This window comes from Nerophis lumbriciformis, linkage group LG09 (genome assembly GCF_033978685.3).
Source record: "Nerophis lumbriciformis linkage group LG09, RoL_Nlum_v2.1, whole genome shotgun sequence".
Taxonomy (NCBI): Eukaryota; Metazoa; Chordata; class Actinopteri; order Syngnathiformes; family Syngnathidae; genus Nerophis; species Nerophis lumbriciformis.
Genome location: NC_084556.2, coordinates 29832834 through 29858382, shown reverse-complemented (window position 1 = coordinate 29858382; position 25549 = coordinate 29832834). Strand labels below are relative to the sequence as shown.

Below are 25549 nucleotides of genomic sequence, written 5' to 3'. Positions count from 1 at the left end.
CAAAAAATAAAATTAGGGCGGTTTTTTTCTATTTTTATTTTATATGGCAGATTTTAAAACAAACAAAAAAGGGTTGATTTTCATTCAAATATTCCCATAAAATTTGATTTTTTGCTGTTTTGCTTTTATGGATTTTAATTTTTACAGATGAACGCCAAAAAATGTGCAAACATTTGTGGTTATCTGTGTGATGACAAATTGAACCGGAAACAGTATTTTAGCTTTTCCTTTGCGTTTAGCATGTTTTTAGCATTACAGTAACATCTTTGTTCAGCAGGACTCCTATTGAGTCCTGTATATAAAAAAGTGTCATTAAATAGGTGTCCAACTTTTGTTTCAGAAATGAAAATAGAAAAAAAAGGTCCAAAAATAGATTTTTAGGACTCCTGCTGAACAAAGATATTACCGCTATGCTAAAAACATGCTAAATGCAAAGGAAAAGCTAAAATACTGCTTCCGGTTCATTTTGTCATCACACAGATAACCATGCATTTTTGCACATTTTTTTCGATTTTTGTGTTTATCTGGAAAAATAAAAATCCATAAAAGGAAAACAGCACAAAATCCAATTTTATGACAATATTTGAATAAAAATCAACCCCTTTTTGTTTGTTTTAAAATCTGCCATGTATAATAAAAATTAAAAAACTGACCTAATTTAATTGTTTGATTTGCGTTTCAGAATTGGAAATAGAATGAACGGAAGGTACACGGACCGTTTATCATGTTTTTTCTTCTTTGTACTTTGTAAACACTTTGAGTTTGAAGAGTTTCTTAAATTGGATCATATTAGTACATTGTTTGATTTCTTTACTTAATCCTGACGTACTAAAGGTCTTAAGGTGAACTGCACTTTTTTGGGAATTTGGCCTATTGTTCGCAATACTTATGAAAGACAAGAAGACAAAGATTTTTAGTTTTTTTCCCACTTTCTAACATATATAAATCGGTTTGTGCTTGGTGGCTAGCAATGCAGCAAATGCATTCAAAAACCGCCAACAATGCTTTATTTACATTCCGTAACCTGTATAATAACCAAGCTGTAGCGACATTGTTATTTTAAGAGCGAACACCGACGAACTCTTTTTCTATCGTAGTGACACATCGGCGTGCTACGGTATTAGCTGTAAAAGCTAACTACGGAAAGAGATAAGCTAGCTTCTACATCAGCATGAAACGCGTTAGAGTTTGTAATGCACAACACAATGCGATAGGACACCAATCTGTACTAACTGAAAAACATGAACAATCATATTACAGTATCTGTAAAATATTAGCCCACATTTCATGTTTTGTTTGTACACAGCTAGCTCAACAATGTATGCGGCTAAAGTTGGGAGTGCCCGTACTTTGATAAAGGATTTGAGAAAGACTTTTAAATTAAATAAATAACTTCTAGCGACGTACAAAAGTGGCATCCGCTTAAAGGGGAACTGCGCTTTTTGGGGAATTTTACCTATCATTCACAATCCTTATGGGAGGCAGTAACACACACGTCTTTTTTTTAGGATTTTTTTACGCTTGCAAAATGTGGATAATGGGAGTCACCGTTGTAGCCTTCAAAGACTTTTAAAACATTTTCAAAACCCTTCATCAACGTTTTACACAATGCAAGTCTATATATAATGTAGTAACAGAATCGTTCATAACAATATTTTCAATATTTGCCGTATTTTGATCGTATTATGAATTACCTCAGCGTATTCATTTCTGTTTCTATAGCAGCGCACATCCGACTTCCGACAACAAGTGTGTGTTCCTACTTCAGCAAACAAACGCGAGTGTGTTGTAATCATGGCAGACTTGGTAACAGACAGCGAAGACGACTATTTTTGGACAAATGAGGCTTCACAACCTTATCTTTTTGAAGCTGAACATACTGCTGCTTGTAGAAGTGAGCAGGAAGAAAGAGTAAAAGGTTGGAGCATACGGAAGCAGAGAGAGTGAGCTGTGCATGACTTGCCGGTATAAATGTAGAACTTGGAGCCAACTAGGGTTGTACGGTATACCGGTACTAGTATAGTATCGCGGTACTGATGAATCAAAAACGGTACCATACTGTTTGAAAAGTACCGGTTCTGTCTAACTGTGTTGGCCCTGCGATGAGGTGGCAACTTGTCCAGGGTGTACCCCGCCTACCGCCCGATTGCAGCTGAGATAGACTCCAGCACACCCCCCCCCCCCCCCCCCCCGCGACCCCAAAAGGGACAATCCGTAGGAAAAGGATGGATGCATGGGTTCCCAATTTTTTTATATGGATTTTTTTTAGCGGGCATGACGGCGTGCCATCACATCACGACATTGCTGGGTTTACGAGCAGACAAGCATGTTCGGCAGCGCACAATCACATAGTACTTACAAGCAGACACAGTGTGTAGACAGAAAAGGGAGAACGGACACATTTTGGCCTAAAAACTAACGATAAAGGTGGAGCTATAACGGTGAAACGCCCTCAGGAAGAGGTGCTTTAAGACATGGCTAGCGATGCTAGCGGCTAAAGTCCAGCCGCTGTCGGCAGTGTTTTAGGTACTTCTAAATCACTAATCCTCGCCTCCATGGTGACAAATGAAGTACGCCTTGTACTAGTATCACCCCTGCAGGACGAGGAATAGCTAAACATGCTTCACTACACACCGTAAGAGGACGCAGTAGCTCAGCGGCGTCACCGCTAACAAAAGCTAGCGCGTCTGAATGTAAACAAATGCCATGGGTGGATCTACGCCTGACATCCACTGTAATGATACCAAGTACAATAGTGTATCTAGTCGATACTACTATGATTACATCGATATTTTTTATCGTCACAAAAATGTTTTCCTTTTTAAAAAATTAATATTATGTTTAAAAACTCAGGAAATATGTCCCTGGACACATGAGGACTTTGAATATGACCAATGTCTGATCCTGTAACTACTTGGTATCAGAGCGATACCTAAATTTGTGGTATCATCCAAAACTAATGTAAAGGATTATTACATTTTAACAGAAGTGTAGATAGAACATGTTAAAACAGAAAATAAGCAGATATTAACAGTAAATGAACAAGTAGATTAATTATACATTTTTACAGCTCGTCCTTTATAATTTTGACAAAATAATAGAATGATAAATGACACAATATGTTACTGCATACGTCAGCTGACTAATTAGGAGCCTTTGTTTGTTTACTTACTACTAAAAGACAAGTTGTCTAATCTGTTCACTATTTTATTTAAGGCCAAAATTGTTCTGATTGCAATAAAAAAAACATGTTTAATGAAATGCAAGATGTTTTGTTAAAATAAAGCCAATAATACCATTTTTTTTGGTCCCCTTTTTTTAGAAAAGTATCAAAAAGTATCGAAAAGTACCGGTACCGGTACCAAAATATCGGTATCGGGACAACCCTAGAGCCAACTAATGCGGACGTAAATGGCGTGCTTACCCAAAGTCAGCTGGACCAAACAGACAAGTGTCCATGGAGTGAGTTACCGGTACTATAATATTGATCATGATGCACACAGCACACCATGCTTTTTAGTACAACTACATACACTTTCTGGCTAGCTGTGTACAAAGGAAACATGAAATGTGGGCTAATACTTTACAAATACTGTAATATGATTGTTTATGCTCTCTGCTCAAGTTATCGAGTGATGGGGAAATTCTCGATGGACAGTTGTCCGTTTAGTCAAGCTGGCCGGGGGACGTTTCCAGTCGATTCGGCATATCTTGGCTCAAAAGTTCCAGATTTGCAGCGTGACCAAATCGCACCGACCTCACTCTCTGGACGTTTCAAACTCTTCTTTGTGCTCGCTTCTATAAGCAGCAGTTCATACTCCGTATATATATATATAGTCATCTTCGCTGTCCGTTACCAAGTTTGCCATGATTACAACACACTTATGTGTTTTTTGCAGAAGTAGGAACACACAGTAGATGCCGGGAGTCGGATGTGCGCTGCTATGGAAACAGAAATAAATGCGCCAGAGAAGGAAGTCCTGCTGTTGATTAAAAAGACCAAGATAAGGTAAATATTGTACATATTACATATTGTCATGAACGTGTCTGTTAGTACATTATAAATAGACTTATTTACTGTATACAGACATGCAGTGTGTATATAAAGCGTTGATTGAGGCTTTTGATTATTATTATATAATTACGGTAGGACAAAACAACTTAAATCTGACCAATCTAAGTCTATGAGCACGAACTGATGAAGTCGACTCGGATGACAAACCAAACAGTCCAGTTGCGACCTGGATGAATGACAACATTCATAGACACAAAACAACTTAGTTACATAAAACTAATCATCAAAAGGACTAAATAACTTACAATTACACAAACCAAATTAACAAAAGACAAACAAAATAGCAATTACACAAACTAAATAACAAAAAAATAAAGAACTTACGATTAAACAAATCAAATCAACAGAAAAAACTAACAATTTAAGATTACACAAACCAAATTACCAAGATACAAAACAACTTATGATTACACAAACTAAATTATGAAAATTTAAAAATACTTACACTTTCAGGGAACATAAACAAAAGACAAAACAACTCACAATTACACAAACCACTGCCAAGTCAAGAAATCATTTTGCACATGTTTTTTGTACAGATTGTTTCGTCTTTTGTGAATTTGGTTTGTGAAATTACAGGTTGTTTTGTCATTTGTTAATCCATTTTCTTGTAAATAGTTTCATGAAATGTAAAAGTGTTTGGCACTTCCAGGCCACCATACATATCAGACCAATATCGGGACAAACCGACTTGTGTTGCAAAACATTTTAGACACTAAAAAAACTATGTTGCCCTTTTTAAGTAGATGATACTAATTTTATACTGCTACACAGGCTGCACACTGACTACTCTGAGGTGTGTTTCATTGAATGTGTTCCCCTTAAAAAGAAGATAAAAACATATTGTTGGAAAGAATTAGACCTGCTGTACCTCGATGAGCGCTTGCAGGTTCTCCGGGCCGACACATGTGAAGTTGGTCAGGAAGTCTCGACATGCTCCCTGCAGCTGCATGTGCTTGCCTTCTTCTCGCTGCGCCTCCAAGGCCCGGAACACCACGGCGCCCAGCACCAGGTACAAAAGCACCCCCGTGAGGATGGCCAGCAGTGTGGAGCAGCGCATGGCCGCACCTCCGCTCACTTCAAATGCGGGCGCCTGTTTTGTTCTGCCGGGGTCCGCGCTGTCGTGGCCTTGATCCCAGCTGCTGCAGCAGAAACATGCCCTCACACGCGTCACACAACACAGGGCATCAAATGGGCCACACCGCAGTGCTGACACACAGCGGATGCAACACCATCAGGAAAGTGACACTGTCAACAATCACATGCAAACAAGCGCAGCTGTTGTTTCAGCTGCACAAACCTGTTGTAGCGACCACGCCTTCGCCTCTTCCAGTCTTTCTTATCACCAGGTTTGAGTATGGAGTCCCTGGATCCGTAACCGCTGGGAAGCCCATCCACATCACACTCTGGAGGAGGTGACACTACAGACAGGCAGGAATGCATCAGGGAGATGTACCGAGCACTCACTGGACACTTCATTAGGAACGTATACGACAAATAGCACATAGTTGGGAGCTAATACTGCTCAGGTTTGATTGACACACTTATTTATCAGCACGTTTGTATTTTTTAGTGGCGTAGAAGTGCACTGCAGGCCCATCTTCCAAATTGGGGTACGAGTAAGTTTGCATTCCTCGCCATCAACATGCTTGTATTCCACAAACAGTGTGGAAGGTCTTTAGCTCCCCCAAAAAACTAAATATCTGTTACATTCTGTCTCCCCTGGAGATGAGCATGGTGGAGCCACTGGGCTCAGCTGCCACTAACCAGCCTCATCAGCTACATCGGGCGTAGAGGTGGCCTTTTGGTTACTGTTTTCTTCACAGCATCTTAGTCAGGGGCTCCTTACCTTCATGTCCGTAACCCCCATTTTGGATTATTCCCCGTGTCTCCTGGCAGGCCCAGTTGCTACCTGTTTTTGCCATTGGTATTTTTGCATTTTTTTCCACGGTGTGCCATTCACACAGCCACAATGGCTTTTCGTTGCTTCTTTGTTCATCTACTTTTTGTTAATAAAGACTTAAGAACAGGTGTCCATGTTGGGTTAAGGCAATTTGGCCAGAGGGTGGGCTATATATATATATATATATATATATATATATATATATATATATATATATATATATATAAATATACATATACAGTATATGCATATATATATATATATATATATATATATATATATATATATATATATATATATATATATATACATACATACATACATACATACATACATATATAAAGACATTTTTAAAACAAAAACGTTGACCAAAAGTGAATTATTTTCATTGTTATGAGCAACCTTAATTAACATTGCAAAAAGCACAAGAAGTTAAAGTATTTGTGGGGGAATCCAAGGCTGTCAGTGCGTAAGAAGCCATGAACTTCACAGCACGTCACTGATTTTACAATGCATAAATGATAAATGTGATACGTTGGAAAAGTACAGTAGAATCCAAAAGATCGAACGATTACATTTATTGGTATCTGCCTTTTTTTTCCCATAAGTATCTGTCTTTTTTCTTTCTTTTTTTTACAACTACAACATAATTACATTAGCAGATGCAGTATATTCACATATTATATCAGTATTTAGTATTTAAAACAATTATTAGTCAAGTAGATAGTTATAAACATTGCTCAAGCACCAGCCCCTTTGCTCTGCTTGTGAAGAGTTGCCTTTTTTTCACTGCAGTGCTTAGAAAACCGCCCAGCCCCACCCTCACTTTCTCTTCCTCCTGCAAGGTTGGTTGCTTGACATATTACATGTACAGATTGATCTCTTCTGCTTAGCTTTCAAAATGGTCTTCCACCCCAGTAAATCCAGTTTTTGTCCTTCTTTCCCTTGCTTCGCTACTGCAACTGTGACACTTACAATTAGTAGTCACAATTGTTTTGTAAAATGAATGTGTAAATAGAGTATCCTAATTTAGTTCGAGGTATTTTCATATCTAAAGTCACAGTTTAAGTGTATGTTTCCAAGCTGAATGCCACAAGACATGTTATTCCGCCACGCCAGCAGAGGGAGCACTCCTATAGGAAAGGAGGAAAATGGGAGGTGCTTGTTAGTACTTCCGTGTCTCAGTCAGGTCACACCCTGAGATGACAACGCAATCAAGCACTTTGTGTCTCGTTTTTATTCCTATAAAACAGGTCGGTAAAGTGTGATAATATTAACACATTTGTCTCCAAGCAATTATAAGCGTTTCTGAAAATAGAAATATCGAAGTATGTTGTTAAAAGTGTGTATTTGTGATGAAATTTGTTATGTTCAATAAGCGATGTCTCCCTTTGTGTGCGAGCGCGTGGTTGGGCGGGAATGGCGGCGGCAGTGGAGACTTGTTAAAGATAAACTGTGATTGTTAAGAAGTATTATAGGTATAGTCAGGTAACAATGTGTGTAATTGTAATTGATTTATAATGACAAAAAAGCGTTCAAGAAAGCAGCAATATTAAAAAGAAGCAATGTCAGGATACAGTACAAACATGTAAAATGAAGATGTTCATTAAAGTAACAGTACCGTTACGTGATGTTTTTACACAAGAAATATAGTGTTGGGGTATGTAACGATCAATCCTCCATGTTTTTGTGGATTTGTTTTATAATTTCAAAAGTAAGGATGTCATTGTTTAACAATGTGAATGAAAAATGGGGAATTGAAATAACATTATCGAAACTATTTGAAAGTGATTAAAAGCACAATAGAAATGCAAATGAGAGTAAAGAAGTCAAGAAATGTTTAATAAAAAAAAGTCAGGTCACACCCTGAGATGACAACGCAATCAAGCACTTTGTGTCTCGTTTTTATTCCTATAAAACAGGACACACCACATCGAACACTGGGACCAGGCTACTCAGTGCGAGGCCTGTAACAGAATTCTGGAGGCACCGCTGGGATCGGCATCCGACAAAAGAAGATGCTGATCTCCTAATCTACGAATCCAAGGCAGACGTGACGGCAGAAGCAAGTTGAAGCAGTGTGCGACTGAGGCAGCAACAGGACCAACGCGTGTGAGAGGGACCTTCGCTGGAGGAGTGCAGCACCGCTTGCCCGAGACAACAAAGCTACAGTCTGTCGTTGAGTAACACAATCAACATGGGAGAACGTGTACGTAAAGAGCTGACGTGGGAGGTAAAGAAAATACTCCACGAGTTGACAGCACAAGAACTTTTTGAAATTATTGAGGACATCACACCGGTATCAGATGTTGATTCTTCTGGGGTAATTAAGGGTGATGAAGAGAGTTGTTTTGACTATATATGTACTTACTTAAATTGTAGGACACTACTAGAGTCAGAAGACCAAGGTATTTCATGCTTGCTATCTCTAAGAGATACGATTAATGACATCAGAGCCAGTCGTTTCGCCGAAGTCCGTCACGCTAAGCAAACAGAAAGTGTTATCATTAACCCACCACCCTTACAACTGACAACTATGCAACAGGGACAGAGGGACAACAGTGATGACACATTGCCACATGTTTCCGCTGATTCACAAGCACTCGAGTACCAAATATTAATGGCCAATTATGAGTCTTTGGGGAGAAAGATATCTGAATATGAAACACAGAAGACACGCACGTATAACGCAACACATATGTACGACTCCACAAACATGCCTACTTTAACTGATACACGGCAAGCTCATACCGCCATGCACACACCCACCTCAGCTGGTACCCAAACACTACATCAAGCCGCTTCTCACGCTCGCCCTAGTAGTATGGTTCCTTTACGAGAAATACCCCTACTTCAGCGTAGAGAATTTAAAGTTCACGGGGGTCAGGTGGGGGACAGTGTGTCAGATATTAGCTACCATGGACTTTGTAAACAGATAGATGAGGGGCTCAAAGCAAGTTACTCTGAAGGTGAAATCATCCAGGGCATCTTCCGTATTGTCAGACCCGGACAGTTCAAAGATATGCTAGTTAACAAGGATGATTTAACACTCTGTGAACTCAGAAGCTTTTTGCGCTCCCACTTAAGTGGAAAAAGTGGAAGTGAGTTGTTCCAGGAGTTAATGAGCACCCGGCAGCTTGAGAGTGAAAGTCCCCAACAGTTCCTGTACAGGATGATTGGACTAAAACAAAAAGTGCTGTTTGCATCTAGACAAGGTAATATGGACATTGAGTATGAACCTCGTACAGTGCAGAATGTGTTTTTGCGCACTATTCTCCAGGGTCTCCTACCCAAATTTAGTGACATTCGCACCGAACTTAAACCAATGTTGTCCGACTATGCTGTGTCAGATGAAGCACTAATTCGGCATGTGAGCCAGGTGTGCAGTGAAGAGAGTGAGAGGCAGCGAAGACTTGCTCACGGATCTCGTCAAAAGGTAACACATGCTCACAGTGCCCAACTTGAGACTGATAAGGACATGGAAAAAACATTACAGCATAAGACAAAGAATAAAAGCAATGTGATAGAGGAACTTAGTTCCAAAGTTGATGCCCTGACAAAACTGGTTGAGTCTCTCACAGCTAACCAAATGTTAGAACAACCCTGTAGATGCACAAATGCCAGACCAAGGCCAAGGCAAACAGCAAGACAATATAGCTGCCCCAAGTGTGCTGAAGAAGGCACAAGCCCATGTCACCATTGTTTTCTATGTGGGGAGGTCGGGCACAGAGCTGTTGGCTGTCTCAAGAGGCCTCGTGTCCAGAGTGCTAACCAACCCCCTGCTGATGTCCACACCATAATGAACAGCAGCCCCTGGAGCCCTACAGAGGTGAAGCCACCAGGGGAGAGACCGGCACATGTAAGAAACATTGGAATGTCCTCTCTTCAGTCCAAAGATACTGAGGTGCGTGAACAAGTAGCCCAGTTAGTAGGGAAGAAATGCAGGGTCAAGTGCAACATTAACAATTTTACAGTTGAATGTTTGCTTGACACAGGTGCTCAAGTGAGTCTTCTTGATCGTAAGTGGGTAAAAACTTACCTTCCCGACCATAAGCCACGCCCATTAGCAGATCTCATAGGGCGTAAACCTCTAAGTGTGCTCGCAGTGAATGGTGAGCCCTTGCCGTATGACGGTTGGGTGGGAGTGAATGTGAGTCTCCCTGATAATAGCGACCCAAACCTATCAATACAGGTACCCTTCTTAGTAAGTAGTGTGCCCATGGACCGCCCCCTTATTGGTTTTAACGTAATTGAATGCTTGATAATGGGACCGAAGGGTGAGTCTGACTTCATATCAGCCCTTGTGACCCTCCTACGTGGAGCCTTAAGCATTGAGAATGACAAAGCAATAGCACTTGTCAGTCTGATTCAGACACATGCCTCTCATGATAGTGATGTCAGACATGGTATGCTTAAAGTGGGATTTCATGATGTTGTTATTCCAGCCGGTGCGGTTAGACAAGTAAAGTGCAGGATTCCACCTATGTTTGACACATCAAACCCCCTGGTGCTCTTTGAACCCAATGAAAATAACCCACAGTTACAGCAGCTTGATGTCGGTGACAGTCTCTTGGAGATCAACCACGCAAAAGTACCCTGCTTGAGAATCCCCATAGGCAACCACAACAAGCATGAGGTCACATTATCCTGTAAAACAATATTAGGCAGCATTGAGCCTGTTGTCAAGATAGTATCAACTGACGAACCACAGCTGACTGAAACAAAAGTTCCTTTTGAGTCCCCAAATGCTGTGTCTCAAAACACCAAACAGGATACAAGATCTTGTGTGGTGGAGCCATGGGACCCACCTGTAAACATTGACCACCTGACAGAGGAACAACAGGAAATAGCCAAACAACTCTTGCAAGAGGAGGCAGGAGCATTTGCTCGAGATGACAATGACATGGGGTGTATCAAAAGTTTAGAAATGTCGATTGCACTTAAAGACAATACCCCTGTTCAAAAATCTTATGCATCCATTCCGAAACCCTTGTACAAGGAGGTCAAGGAGTATATTGAGGATCTCCTTGCTAAAGGATGGATTGTTAAGTCTAAATCCCCCTACTCCGCACCAGTCATTTGCGTGCGTAAAAAGGATGGGACACTTAGACTATGTATTGACTATCGCCTTCTGAACCATCGCACAGTCCCTGACCGCCATCCCCTTCCCAGGATCCAAGATCTCACAGACACCCTGGGGGGGTATACTTGGTTCTCCATCTTAGATCAGGGAAAGGCATACCATCAAGGGTTTATTGCAGAAGGTTCACGTCATCTGACCGCCTTTATCACCCCATGGGGTCTATTTGAGTGGGTACGCATACCATTCGGCCTGACAAATGCGCCAGCCGCATTTCAGCGCAGTATGGAGGAAATGCTTGCACCCCTGAGGGATGAGTGTTGCATCCCGTACCTGGATGACATATTGTGTTTTGCAAAGACCTTTGAAGATCACATTGAAGTGCTCAGGAAAGTTTTGAGAGCCCTGCAGACGCATGGAGTGAAACTCAGGCCCACAAAATGTGACCTTTTTAAAAATGAAGTGCGGTACGTCGGTCGCTTGGTGTCAGCCGAAGGCGTGCGCATTGACCCCAAAGACTTGGAAGCTGTGTATGCCTTGAAGAATGACCCTCCGACTACAATCGGAGATGTAAGAAGGATTGTAGGCTTTTTGAGCTACTACAGGTCCTATATACAGGATTTCTCCAGAATGGCAAGCCCTATTTATGAACTCCTCCAACCAGGGAGAAGTTTGAGACAACCATTGCTGAATAGATCAGGGGCTCAAAAAGGAAAAGGTGCTCAATTGCCATCCAAAACCCCAATTGAATGGACCAGGACGCATCAAGAAGCCTTATGCAAGCTGATTGACCAGTTGGTAGAGCCACCTGTGCTGGCATATCCTGATTTTGAACTGCCTTACATAGTCCACACAGACGCTTCTGACAAGGGACTTGGAGCGGTTCTTTATCAGAGACAGAATGGAATGCTCAGAGTGGTTGCGTATGGATCAAGGACTCTCACACCAGCTGAGAAAAACTACAGACTACACTCAGGCAAGTTAGAATTCCTCGCCCTCAAATGGTCAGTATGCGAAAAGTTTAGGGATTATTTGTATTATGCCCCACACTTTACTATCTACACTGACAATAACCCTTTAACTTATGTCATGAGCACTGCTAAATTAAATGCAGTTGGCCACAGGTGGGTGGGTGAACTGTCAGATTTTAGATTTGATATACGGTACAGACCAGGCAAAATAAATGTTGACGCTGATACACTCTCACGTTGCCCCCTAGATATCAACAAATATGTCAGTGAGTGTACACAGGAATTGACCAGGGAAGTTGTTACCACGACATGGGGAGGGTGCAGAGCAGGCGAAAGGGGAGATGTAGCCTGGATAGCTGCTTTGGCTCTGGCCCAGGGTGACCAGCTTGAACCCAAGACCAAAGAAACATTGACACCATTTAGTCTCACTGAACTCCAACAGGCCCAGCAAAAGGACCCAGTGATTGGAAATATTCTACGACTGAAAGAGTCAAATGCAACACTAACTGACAGCATGAAGCAAAGTCAGCAAGGGTTAGGCAGAAAAGTAATGCATGAGTGGACAAGGCTGCACATCGAAGATGGAATCCTCTATCGTAGAGTCGCAGAGCGACGTCAACTAGTTTTACCTGCTAGTCTCAAAGCATTGGTTCTCAAGCACTTACATGACGACATGGGTCACGTAGGCACTGAAAGAGTCCTAAGTTTAGCAAGACAGAGGTTCTATTGGCCTTACATGAGGCGAGAGATTGAGACATATGTTACCAGACAATGCCAGTGCATAAAACAAAAAAAACCTGTGACACACGTACGAGCCCCAATGAGTAGCATAACAACCAATTCTCCACTGGAGCTTGTCTCAATTGACTATTTGCATTTAGAACAGAGTAGAGGAGGCTACCAATATATCCTAGTGGTAGTTGATCACTTTACCAGATTTGCACAATGTTATGCGACCCGTAATAAGTCAGGGAAAACTGCGGCGGAGAAAATCTTTAATGATTATATCCCCAGATTTGGCTATCCCTTGAAACTGCATCATGACCAAGGGCGCGAATTTGAAAATAATTTATTCCGAACACTACAGCAACTGAGCGGAGTGGGACATTCCCGGACGACCCCATACCACCCTCAGGGTAATCCGGCCGAGCGCTTTAACCGCACAGTGCTGCAAATGTTGCGAACCCTGAGTGAGGAGAAGAAGGAAAAGTGGAAAGATTACATACCCCAGATTGTCAGTGCATACAACAGCACACGTCATGAAGCAACTGGTTACTCACCTTTCTTCTTGCTTTTCGGGCGTCATCCACGATTGCCGATAGACCTGCTCCTCAGGATGACTCACCAGGAGGAACCGCAGACAACCAAAAGGTATGCCGAGAAATGGGCAAAACGCATGACCGAAGCTTACAGGATAGCTTCAGAAAACAGCAAAAAGTCAAGTGCCCGCGGTAAGAAGTACTACGACAAGCATGCGAAAGGAGTAGTGTTGCAACCGGGAGATCGAGTGCTGGTACGCAACCTAAGTGAAAGAGGTGGCCCTGGAAAGTTAAGGTCCTATTGGGAAAACAGCACTTATGTTGTGAAAGACCAGGTTGGTGACAATCCCGTGTACAGGGTAGTTTCGGAAAAAGATGGCAGCAAGTCACGCGTTTTGCATCGTAATTTATTGCATCTTATTAATGACCTACCTGTCAACCTACCAGTAGAGGAAGAGAGAGGAAAGAAGGTACCAGAAAGGAGACCAAGAACAACTCACATAAATATTCCACCTGATTCAAACAGTGACACAGGCTCTGATGATGATGGCAGTTCTAGCTATTATGAGCTAAGATATAACTTTTGTACAGAAGACAGACCAGACGTGGAACCCTCCTTGGTCCCCAAAATTCAATCAGGCCCGCTGGAGCTCAGCCAAATCGCCAACCAAGGACCAACTTTGAGGAAAAGAGACTCAGCAAATAGGAGACATGCACCCATGAATGGGACAGAAGGACCAGGAAAGAGAGATCATTTACGGGACAATGATGAACATATTTTGGAGGACATCAGTGATGGGGATATAGAGGGATATGAGGGAACTAAAGGATATGAACCCAGAAATCTACCTGTCATGGAAGAGGGATGTGAACGAGAGCAGTCTTTTTCGCAAGACGAACAAGCGCAACTGAGCCCCACTCCTGACGCTGAGGTACCACCCCCAAGAAGGTCCACTAGAAATAGGCAACCGGCATCTCGATTTACTTATGATACCCTTGGTCAGCCTTCTTTTCATGTGCCCTCAGTAGTTAACAGTGCAGAGGTGTATGCAGGCCCCTCAATGGTTGCCTGGAGTATTCTAGGACACCCGTTGCTTCCCTATCCCGTGCCATCCCAATTTTTCAACCCGTCATTCTGTTCACCACACGTGTACACCATACCAACATCTCCGCACATGCCAATGTACGTCTCATAAGGCACCTACATAGATGTACAGAGTTTGTGATAGTTGTATTTTGAAGTTGTGAAATGTCGGGAGTCATTCCTTTTTTTGTTGGGGTGTGTTGTGACACTTACAATTAGTAGTCACAATTGTTTTGTAAAATGAATGTGTAAATAGAGTATCCTAATTTAGTTCGAGGTATTTTCATATCTAAAGTCACAGTTTAAGTGTATGTTTCCAAGCTGAATGCCACAAGACATGTTATTCCGCCACGCCAGCAGAGGGAGCACTCCTATAGGAAAGGAGGAAAATGGGAGGTGCTTGTTAGTACTTCCGTGTCTCAGTCAGGTCACACCCTGAGATGACAACGCAATCAAGCACTTTGTGTCTCGTTTTTATTCCTATAAAACAGGTCGGTAAAGTGTGATAATATTAACACATTTGTCTCCAAGCAATTATAAGCGTTTCTGAAAATAGAAATATCGAAGTATGTTGTTAAAAGTGTGTATTTGTGATGAAATTTGTTATGTTCAATAAGCGATGTCTCCCTTTGTGTGCGAGCGCGTGGTTGGGCGGGAATGGCGGCGGCAGTGGAGACTTGTTAAAGATAAACTGTGATTGTTAAGAAGTATTATAGGTATAGTCAGGTAACAATGTGTGTAATTGTAATTGATTTATAATGACAAAAAAGCGTTCAAGAAAGCAGCAATATTAAAAAGAAGCAATGTCAGGATACAGTACAAACATGTAAAATGAAGATGTTCATTAAAGTAACAGTACCGTTACGTGATGTTTTTACACAAGAAATATAGTGTTGGGGTATGTAACGATCAATCCTCCATGTTTTTGTGGATTTGTTTTATAATTTCAAAAGTAAGGATGTCATTGTTTAACAATGTGAATGAAAAATGGGGAATTGAAATAACATTATCGAAACTATTTGAAAGTGATTAAAAGCACAATAGAAATGCAAATGAGAGTAAAGAAGTCAAGAAATGTTTAATAAAAAAAAGTCAGGTCACACCCTGAGATGACAACGCAATCAAGCACTTTGTGTCTCGTTTTTATTCCTATAAAACAGGACACACCACATCGAACACTGGGACCAGGCTACTCAGTGCGAGGCCTGTAACACAACAACCAATCCTCCGTCCACAGCACTCGGAGTGTGGGCTCAGAGCGCAGCGAGTGTAACTGTCACACAGCGGTGAGGGAAGTCCTGTTTTGGGGTTGTCTGGCAAATTTCCTGTTTTATGTTGAAAATCTGATCCTCCTCTCGTTTCAGGCCACTCGCCCTTCCTTCTGTGTCACTGGTCTGATGTCTCTCCTGATTGCCTGATTGTGCCCACCTGTGTCACCCTTCCTCATGTGTATATAGTCCTCGTCTTCCCCTGTCTTGTTGCCAGAGTATATCGTCTCGTCACGTACCTCCAGCCGTCGTCCACAGTCTTGACCCAAGTTGTTGAGTATTGCCTCGCCTTATTCATTGGTTTCTTTGTACCCTCTGATAAAGAGTGATTTTGGTTTGCTAAAGTTTTTTGGTCAGTTTTTTGTGCTAATTTTTCCTCCTCTTGGAGCGCTTTCGTTTGTAGTTTTCTCAGCTCTTTATAGCGTACTTTTTGTTTATAGCTACTTGTCTCCTCCTCTGCATGAGTGATTTTCCTTTTGTGTAGCAAATCATATACTGTTGTTTTTTTGTTATTAGATCAGTGTAGATTTTTGCTATTGCCTTTTTCCTCCCTATGGAGTGATTTTCCGTTTATTGTTTTATGCCCTATGCCAGGGGTCGGCAACCTTTACCACTCAAAGAGACATTTTGACCCGTTTCACAAATTAAAGAAAACAATGGGAGCCACAAAACTTTTGAAATTTAAAATGAAATAACACTGCATACAAAGTTTGTTTTTGCTTTGTGCTATTTATAAAACCAGGGGTCTCAGACACGCGGCCCGCACCTTAATATGAAAATGTAATGTTAGCGCGGCCCGCGAGTTTTATATGAATGCCGTTTGACAGCGTCATACTTCCGGGAGACACCCGAATTTTAGGGGAATCATTCTCTCGAATGTCTGCTGATTTTCACCCAAACAACAATAATAAGGGCGTGCCGTGATGGCACTGCATTTAGCGCCCTCTACAACCTGTACATGCAGCGTTCCAGCCCAGTCACATGTTAGATGAGGCTTCTGCAGACACACATGAGTGACTGCAAGGCATACTTGGTCAACAGCCATACAGGTCACACTGAGAGTGGCGGTATAAACAACTTTAACACTCTTACTAATATGTGCCACACTGTGAACCCACACCAAACAAGAATGACAAACACATTTCGGGAGAACATCCGCACCGTAACACAACATAAACACAACAGAACAAATACCCAGAATCCCATGCATCCCTAACTCTTCTGGGCTACATTATACACCCCCGCTACCACCAAACACTGCCCCCCCAACCCTGCCCCCCCACACATCAACCCCCCTTCCACCCCGTCCGTGCGTTGGTTGAGGTGGGCGGGGTTTGGTGGTAGCGGGGGTGTATAATGTAGCCCGGAAGAGTTAGGGATGCATGGGATTCTGGGTATTTGTTCTGTTGTGTTTATGTTGTGTTACGGTGCGGATGTTCTCCCGAAATGTGTTTGTCATTCTTGTTTGGTGTGGGTTCACAGTGTGGCGCATATTAGTAAGAGTGTTAAAGTTGTTTATACCGCCACCCTCAGTGTGACCTGTATGGCTGTTGACCAAGTATGCCTTGCAGTCACTCACGTGTGTAAGCAGAGGCCGCATACAACATGTGACTGGGCCGGCACTCAGATAGTATGGTGAAAAAGCTGACGCAACGACAGATTGTAGAGGACGCTAAAAAAGGTAGTGCCATCACGGCACGCCCTCAATATTGTTTTCCGGGTGAAAATCGGAGAATATTTGCCCTGGGAGAGGCACTGAAATCCGGAAGTCTCCCTGAAAAACCGGGAGTGTCGGCAAGTATGCAGCTGAGCCGCATCAGAGTGGTCAAAGAGCCGCATGCGGCTCCGGAGCCGCGGGTTGCCGACCCCTGCCCTATGCTATGTATGTTTTGTTACTCTAGTGTATCAAGTATAGAGTTTGTAGCCATTTTGTTTAAATCACTCTGTCCAAAGAGAGTTCAAAGAAACTGCTGAAATAAAGCCTGTGTCAATCGTCCCCCTTCTACACCTGAGTCCTCATTCTCGCCAAGGCATAACAGTAACGTTATGTGCTTCAATCAAATAACCCGGCAGAGGTGGATGGACATTAAGATGACAGAAAAGATATCCCTGCCAAAAATCCAAATTCTGTGTAAATATATAAATAGGGAACTTATAATAGAAGAAAAGAAGAAGATGCACCATTTTTGTACTTTCTGTAACATCCAGGAAGAAATTATGTCAGGCAGCTTGAAAAATGTCTCAAATGTGAGCTACGTGAAGGAGCCTAGAATTTATTTCATTAAAATTTTTCGCAATATTTCAGTGTTCCTCACGAAGAAAAACTTTACAGTGTATTAGATCCATGAACTCTAACAACATTGTATAAAACTGAGTATATGGCGAGTTATTGTGACGTAGAGAAGTTCCATATGTTTACCAATTTTCCCAGAAGATTCCCAATATTTTGAAATGCAAATGTTGATGCTCCTCTGACTGCAGCATAAATTAACCAACACATAAAACATGTCGCTACTGGTCCGACGTTTACTCAAAAATAATGTTGTGAAAAACCAACTGAAAGCCTTGTCCAACTGTTTACTAACGCATTCTATTCATTTTTAAATATCTTTTACTGCAAATTAATATCAGCTCCAAATATCAGTTACCGGCCTCCTTGACCACTAATAATCGGTGTCAGCCCTGAAAAAAAACATACTGGCCATGTCTAGTATGAAGTATTAGAGTCTCTCTAAAAAAAAACAGTCACAAGAAATGCAAAGTAAATATTAAAACATTTAATTTAATTTAATTTAATTGTACTGAGATAGGTCCAGCACCCCGCGCAACCCCAAAAGGGACATCCATCCATCCATCCATTTTCTACCGTTTATTCCCTTTGGGGTAGCGGGGGGCGCTGGAGCCTATCTCAGCTACAATCGGGCGGAAGGCGGGGTACACCCTGGACAAGTCGCCACCTCATCGCAGGGCCAACACAGATAGACAGACAACATTCACACTCACATCCACACACTAGGGCCAATTTAGTGTTGCCAATCAACCTATCCCCAGGTGCATGTCTTTGGAAGTGGGAGGAAGCCGGAGTACCCGGAGGGAACCCACGCAGTCACGGGGAGGACATGCAAAAGGGACAAGCGGTAGAAAATGGATGGATGTATTTAATTAAATTGTATTGTATTTAATGAATTTAATTAAATGTAATACATTTAAGTACATTTAATTAACTTTAATTAAATTTAATTACATTTAATTTAATTAAATTTTATTAAATTGTATTTTATTTTATGTATTTATTTATTTTTTAATTTATTTTATTTATTTTATTTATTTTATGAAAAACGGCAGCATATTTGTGTATTTCATGTTTGGCAAAAAGGGAACTAATTTAGCACAGGATCCGGCTGTGAATCTGTAAATACATATGTAAACAAAACTATATTTTTATTCCAATGCATGCATGGGTTGAAATATATTTGAATGCTTCTTTATAGGCGTCTTAGTTTATCACCAGATATCAATTTGAAAGTGAACACACTATACAACCACTGATGCATCTCACACACACACACACACACACACACACACACACACACACACACACACACACACACACACACACACACACACACACACACACACACACACACACACACACATACGTAACATTGTTGCAAATGAATGCTGTCTCTATAACACAGTGAGATTTAACACCTCTCCACAAAGGAATATACTATGTGTGCCAATAGCACTGCAGATAATGCTGATGCAGCTTCATTGAAGCATGGTCGTAGTAAAAATGTCTCGGGCGTGGAGGTCCAAGAGTACAATAATGTGCACTTACCTTCAAAAAATGAAGAATAATTTAAGAAAGCGGAATTGCAGTCGCCTCATGCAGTGTGCAGTGTTGAGTTCAGGCAGTCACATACTGTATGGGGAGTGTGCCTCAGCAGACAGTGTGTTTGTTTGTGTGTGTGTGTGCATTGTGAGCAAGGGGAGGTTGCTGCTGAACCCACAAGAGGGGAGAAAATACTCAAGAAAGCTGACTTGATGAAGGAACCGACCGAGTGAGAACTGACGGTGACGGTGGTCTTTGCAAGGGTTATGGATAGAGTATTCAGGTGGGGTCGATGCAGGGATTCATTGAGGTCTGATGGCTGCCGACTGGGGAGAAAACTCAATAAGCCCACACTCTGCTTGACACGAGTAATGCAGATCCCCTCCTGCGTGCGTGTGTGTGTGTGTGTGTGTGTGTGTGTGTGTGTGTGTGTGTGTGTGTGTGTGTGTGTGTGTGTGTGTGTGTGTGTGTGTGTGTGTGTAGACACTGATGCTGTATTGTGCACTTCAGTTAGTGGGTGGGGATCAAGCTTAAATTAGTTCTAAAACCCAATAAAGCGCATAATGTATACGTCATCTTTTTTATTATTTGATGGAAGCTATGAAAGCACATATCAGAGAAATGAACGATCTTATTGTATAGCTGAGTGTGGTTTATTTTCTTACATAAGAGCGACAATCTCGCACCTTTGCCACTTGTTGCCAGGCAGACTTCACCATAAGCCAGCGGAAAAAAAATACACGTCATATCTCAATTTTTGTGTGTCATGTACAATCATACGAAAACTGAAGCAATTTTTTACTTAAGAAGTGGGAATGTTAACACAAAACACATTTTATAGACAATCATTTACATGCAGACAAGCAATGCAAATTACATATCCTGAGAACTAGCATCCTCTGTAGTGGATATTTATTTGTCCTCTGTGGAGGACGCTAGTTCTCAGGATGATATAAATCAGTGTATAGTGGCTATTGTTTGGCCGCGGCCGCCCAGTAGAGGGCCGCCATAAATAACTGTTTCTCAGATGTGGTGCTTTTGGGCAGCAGCAGTACTCAGTTGTAATACACTTTTCCACCACTTGTGGCAGTATTGACAATATCAAACAAACAGAAGAAGTCTGGAGCTAAAGTCATAGAGAAGTTTCTTAAGTGCAAAAATAATGACTAAAGTGGTGACGCTGTATTTTCATTTGCACTCTAATTTTATTGACAGTTTATTTAAGAAACCTATATTATCATTATTATCATCGATCATTCAATTAAAATGTATTTATTTCAGCACTGCACTGTGCAATTGCATGTACATTTATTTTTCGTCAGTTTTTATGAGTACCTTCTTATACTTTATATTTGATTAGTATTTATTTTTGTAATCTGCCTGACCTAAGCCTTGGTAATAATCTTTGTGATTAACACATGCTTTTATATAATTTTACAAGATGTATCCTGTTAAACTGTAAGTAGGATAGATATAATTATTGAATAAGATTCAAATCAAGAGTAAGATTACTAATTCAGTGTTAATATTTCAGTGGGCTCCTCTGTAGGGAAAAGTTGGACCCCGAGGTCAAAAAAGTTAAGAACCCCCCTGGTATAAATGAGGAATGAAATGGATAAATGAATTGAGTCACAAATGCATGGGATTATTTGCTTGGGCACTCAAATGCACAATCTATGGCCCCATATCAGAGGTGTCAAACTTGTTTTCATTGAGGGACACTTTACAGTTATGGCTACCCTCAGAGAGCTGCTTATAACAGTGAATATATATGAATATAAATGTATGATAGGCTCATCATATTATTACACAATTGCATATGCATTTGATTATATTATAATTTTAATAAATATTGAATTAATTATGGTTATACAGAGATCAATAACACAGTTTATTTTTAAGTGTGAATGGTTACCTGAAAGGTGAGTGTTGTTATACGGTCAGTGATCATGTCAATGCTTACACCAGTACAAAGATGAGTGAGAAGACTTGTGTGCTCACTGCAAAATTTCACTCCAAAATAAACCCTGACTGGGCGTTCAATAAAACTGTTACCAAGTTTCAGGCAAATAAATGACATGTATTCCATTAATTTAAACTTCAATTTCAATTTATTCAGGATAGCTCCTTGACAGGCAACATCTTGTTTTCAATGGGGTCCTAACACAAACACAGAAACACAAAAAATCACAAAAAAACAAAATTAAACCCAAAAACACACTGCTTCTACCACTTCTAAAGCACCCCACATCACACCTGCTCACACACATTTACATAAACCATTGCAATCGATTACAATGCAATAATATACAACAACATCAGGAGCAACATAATACAACTTCAAAATCAGAAACAAGAACACCTTGTTTGCAGGTTGGAAAATAAATGTGAATCAAAGATTTAAAAAAAAAAGAAGTAATAGACTTCAAAGAAGCAGGAAGATTATTCCAATCAGATGGGGCTGATTGATGATTTCCCTAATTAATTTTTGGTACCGTAAAAAATGGATCATTCATATGTCTAAGCGAATGGGGAGCTGTATACTGAAGTAAAAGTTGTTTTAAGTATGGTGAAACATGTAAGTAAATACTTTTTAAAAGAAACAAAACCCAATGTAAGTGGAAAGTCGATTTAGGACAGAGCCAATTAACAGCCTTGTACACGACATAATGGTGAGTTCTGAAATGGCACTTCAGGACAAATCTGCACAAAACATATTTAAAATGTTGAGTGGTTTAAGCATAGAGTCAGTAGTGTTTTGGTAAACAACATCCGCAGACACTAGTATGGGAACTAACAATTATGAAATGATTCTTTTTCTAACCAAAAATTAAAAACGACGGATTGATCTGTAGAGAGAACCCAAACAGCCATACATTTTCTTACAAATATAACCAATATGTGGTTTAAAGGTAAGCTCAGGGTGGATCCAAAGACCAAGGTATTTAAATACATAAACTCGTTCTAGTGGAGTTCCATCATTGAAATTAATATGTAGCGATATGTTGTGCCAAACACCATAGAACATTTGATTGATTGAATTATTTATTTCAAACCTGCACAGTACAACAACACACTTTTTTTTTTTAAACATTTTGGCAGGGACATTTATGAAAGGCTTGAAAAGGGGTTGGATGAAGCAGATGCTTATAATATCCCAACCCCTCTCACTCATTCCACATTTAACAAACAATATAATACAAGAACAATACTATACAAACAAAAACAAGAAAAGCTCCTGTACACTAACAATACAATAGTACCACTGTTACTATGAGACAAGACAAGACGAGACAAAACACACACACACACACACACACACACACACACACACACACACACACACACACACACACACACACACACACACACACACACACACACACACACACACACACACACACACACAGGCCCAAACACTCTCTGACCATACACCTCTCTCCCATCGCTCTGTGCTGAGGGCATCACTCTCTTTCCTCCTCGTACTTCTTCAGTACTTCTTTTTTAAACAGTCTTTTAAATTGAACATGATTTGTTCAATCTTCCGCCCGATTGTAGCTGAGATAGGCTCCAGCGCCCCCCGCGACCCCAAAGGGAATAAGCGGTAGAAAATGGATGGATGGATGGATTTGTTCATATCAAGAACAAGCTTGTTGTTATTACACCAGCGTTTAATGTTGTTGCAAGTTGTACTCGATTTGTGACATATCAGAATTGGAATAGTAAATAACAGAGTCGTCGGCACAGAAATGAACATGACAAAATGAGCACATTTGAGGTGAATCATTAATAAAAATAGAGAAAAGAAGTGGGCCTAAAACAGAACCCTGTGGGACACCTCTATCAGTTAACATTTAATTAGATGGACAGTGATTGACAAAAACATATTAATATCTATTGTGAAGGTAAGAGTTAAACCAAAGGACAGCATTTTGACTCAGTCCAATATGATGCAGTTTGTCCAGGAGAAGATAATGGTCGACCATATCAAAAGCTTTTGATAAATCAATGAAAATTGCACCTGTAAGTTGGCCAGTGTCGGATGCAGCAAACGAGTCATTTGAAAATGTAATAGAATTGTAGTTGTAGAAAAATTAGGATGAAAACCGGATTGATATGGAGATAAAATATTAGCTTGAGTGACATAATGTGTTTTTCAAAAATGTTTTTATTTACAGAGACTACGGAAATTGGTAATATAATTGTTAGCATCAGTTGGCTCTCCACTTTTAAAAAGAGGAACAACTCGGGCACATTTTTATATGGAGGGAACAAGATGTGTAAGCAAGGACAAAAAATGGTAAAGAGTAAATATGTTATACTCGTGTAGCGCTTATCTACCTTCAAGGTACTCAAAACGCTTTGACATTATTTCCACATTCACACATTCACACATACATTCACACACTGATGGCCAAAGGATTCATCAGTACGTGAGCAGCAAGTTTCACAAATTTAGCTACAAGACCATCGGGCCAGCACTACAACGCTCTTTCAAATGGCATTGTAAACATTGAGGGGTGTCATTTTGGGGTGGTATTTTAAAAAAAAAAATTTTTTTGTCATAAAGATATACAATCATATGTGCTTATGGACTGTATCCCTGCAGACTGTATTGATATATATTGATATATAATGTAGGAACCAGAAATATTAATAACAGAAAGAAACAACCCTTTTGTGTGAATGAGTGTGAATGTGGGAGGGAGGTTTTTTGGGTTGGTGCACTAATTGTAAGTGTATCTCGTGTTTTTTTTATGTTGATTTAATAATTTAAAAAAAAATTAAAATGTTTAATTGTTTTAATTTTTAATTTTTAATTTTTATTTCTTGTGCGGCCCGGTACCAATCGATCCACGGACCGGTTGGGGACCAATGCTTTAAAGGATGTGGGGAGCCATTATAAACGATGTGGCACTTCACTATAAACAAAGTTGCAGGCCTCTATAAACGATGTGGGCGTTGCATGATGACAAACCTTGATGGTCAAATTGACAATTTGCCATAAAACATCATCATATTTGCATCATATTTGGTATCCATAATGACCAGGACCTCTTATGGATAGGTCACTTCCTGAATTAGTCTCAGTGCCACCTAGTGGTGACAGGAAGTGCCATGAAAAACGCACATTAGTGTTCTGCTCCTGCGGGTTTGTCTGATGGACATCCCATTGAGTGTCAGCATGTAAGACAGAATAATGAGTTGGGGTTGTCAACCACATGCATGCTCAGCACACGTGGTGGCTGTGGCATGGCGGCGAAGGTTCTGCCTTCGCCAGTGACCACCAAAGAGTCATAATTGGACTGCAGATGGTCATATTTGGTCCAGAGTTGATACAGGAAGTAAAAATCCAATATAAAGATCACCCCAAACAGACTGACTAGTGGCCCCTTACAAAGTTAGGAAAAACATATCCCCCAGCACCCGGGGCTCGGATCTTCACGAAACTAGGCGGGGACGTCTGTCATGGGAGGGCCACAAAAAAGCCTCAAGAACGTATGCCCCAGAACGAACAGGAAGTCGGCCATGTTGATTCCAAGTGGCCATTTTGGGAGAAACTAGGTGTTGTACTTTGTCGAACGAGTCTTTGTGACTTGAACCAAATGAGCCCACATGGAGATGACATGACATAGACCAGTGATTTTCAACCGCTGTGCCGTGGCACACTAGTGTGCCGTGAGATATTGTCTGGTGTGCCGTGGGAAATTATGCAACTTCACCTAATTGGTCCAAAAAATATTTTTTGCAAATCAATAATTTCGGATGTCCGATACTATCGGCCTACCGATATTATCGGCCGATAAATGCTTTACAATGTAATATCGGAAATGATCGGTATCGTTTTTTTAATTATCGGTATCGTTGTTTTTTTGTTTTTTTTGTTTTTTGTTTTTTATTAAATCAACATAAAAAACACAAGATACACTTACAATTAGTGCACCAACCCAAAAAACCTCCCTCCCCCATTCACACTCATTCACACAAAAGGGTTGTTTCTTTCTGTTATTAATATTCTGGTTCCTACATTATATATCAATATATATCAATACAGTCTGCAAGGGATACAGTCC

The 25549-nt window shown here is 40.7% G+C and overlaps 2 protein-coding genes across 3 annotated transcripts in view; one reads left to right on the top strand and one right to left on the bottom strand.

Annotated features, from left to right (window-relative positions):
• kcnk4b (potassium channel, subfamily K, member 4b) overlaps positions 1-19500 on the bottom strand; it is a 47570-nt gene extending 28070 nt beyond the window's left edge. Inside the window, exons 1-3 of one of the 2 annotated variants that reach the window (XM_061963391.1) lie at positions 19482-19500; positions 5376-5496; positions 4947-5217 (exon numbers count right to left, since the gene is read on the bottom strand). In XM_061963391.1, the coding sequence (XP_061819375.1) occupies positions 4947-5135 (189 nt within the window). In that variant the 5' untranslated portion in view covers positions 5136-5217; positions 5376-5496; positions 19482-19500. Of the gene's footprint in view, positions 1-4946; positions 5218-5375; positions 5497-19481 lie in introns of those variants that run through there. The other variant, XM_061963392.1, reaches the window with a different exon arrangement.
• On the top strand, positions 6949-15770 carry LOC133607295 (uncharacterized). The gene is made up of 5 exons (XM_061961780.2): positions 6949-7466; positions 7837-12711; positions 13117-14237; positions 15533-15658; positions 15737-15770. The coding sequence occupies exons 2-5, from the start codon at positions 8176-8178 to the stop codon at positions 15768-15770; spliced, it is 5817 nt and encodes a 1938-aa protein (XP_061817764.1). The 5' UTR covers positions 6949-7466; positions 7837-8175.
• Positions 19501-25549: the final 6049 nt, after the last annotated feature.

Bases quoted from the DNA above. Each gene is read 5' to 3' on its own strand.
- LOC133607295 (XM_061961780.2), top strand. From the start codon at position 8,176: ATGGGAGAACGTGTACGTAAAGAGCTGACGTGGGAGGTAAAGAAAATA. The intron at 12,712-13,116 runs GTAGGCACTGAA...CGAACACTACAG, and splicing joins TACATGACGACATGGGTCAC to CAACTGAGCGGAGTGGGACA. The intron at 15,659-15,736 runs GTGAGGGAAGTC...CTCTCGTTTCAG, and splicing joins AGTGTAACTGTCACACAGCG to GCCACTCGCCCTTCCTTCTG.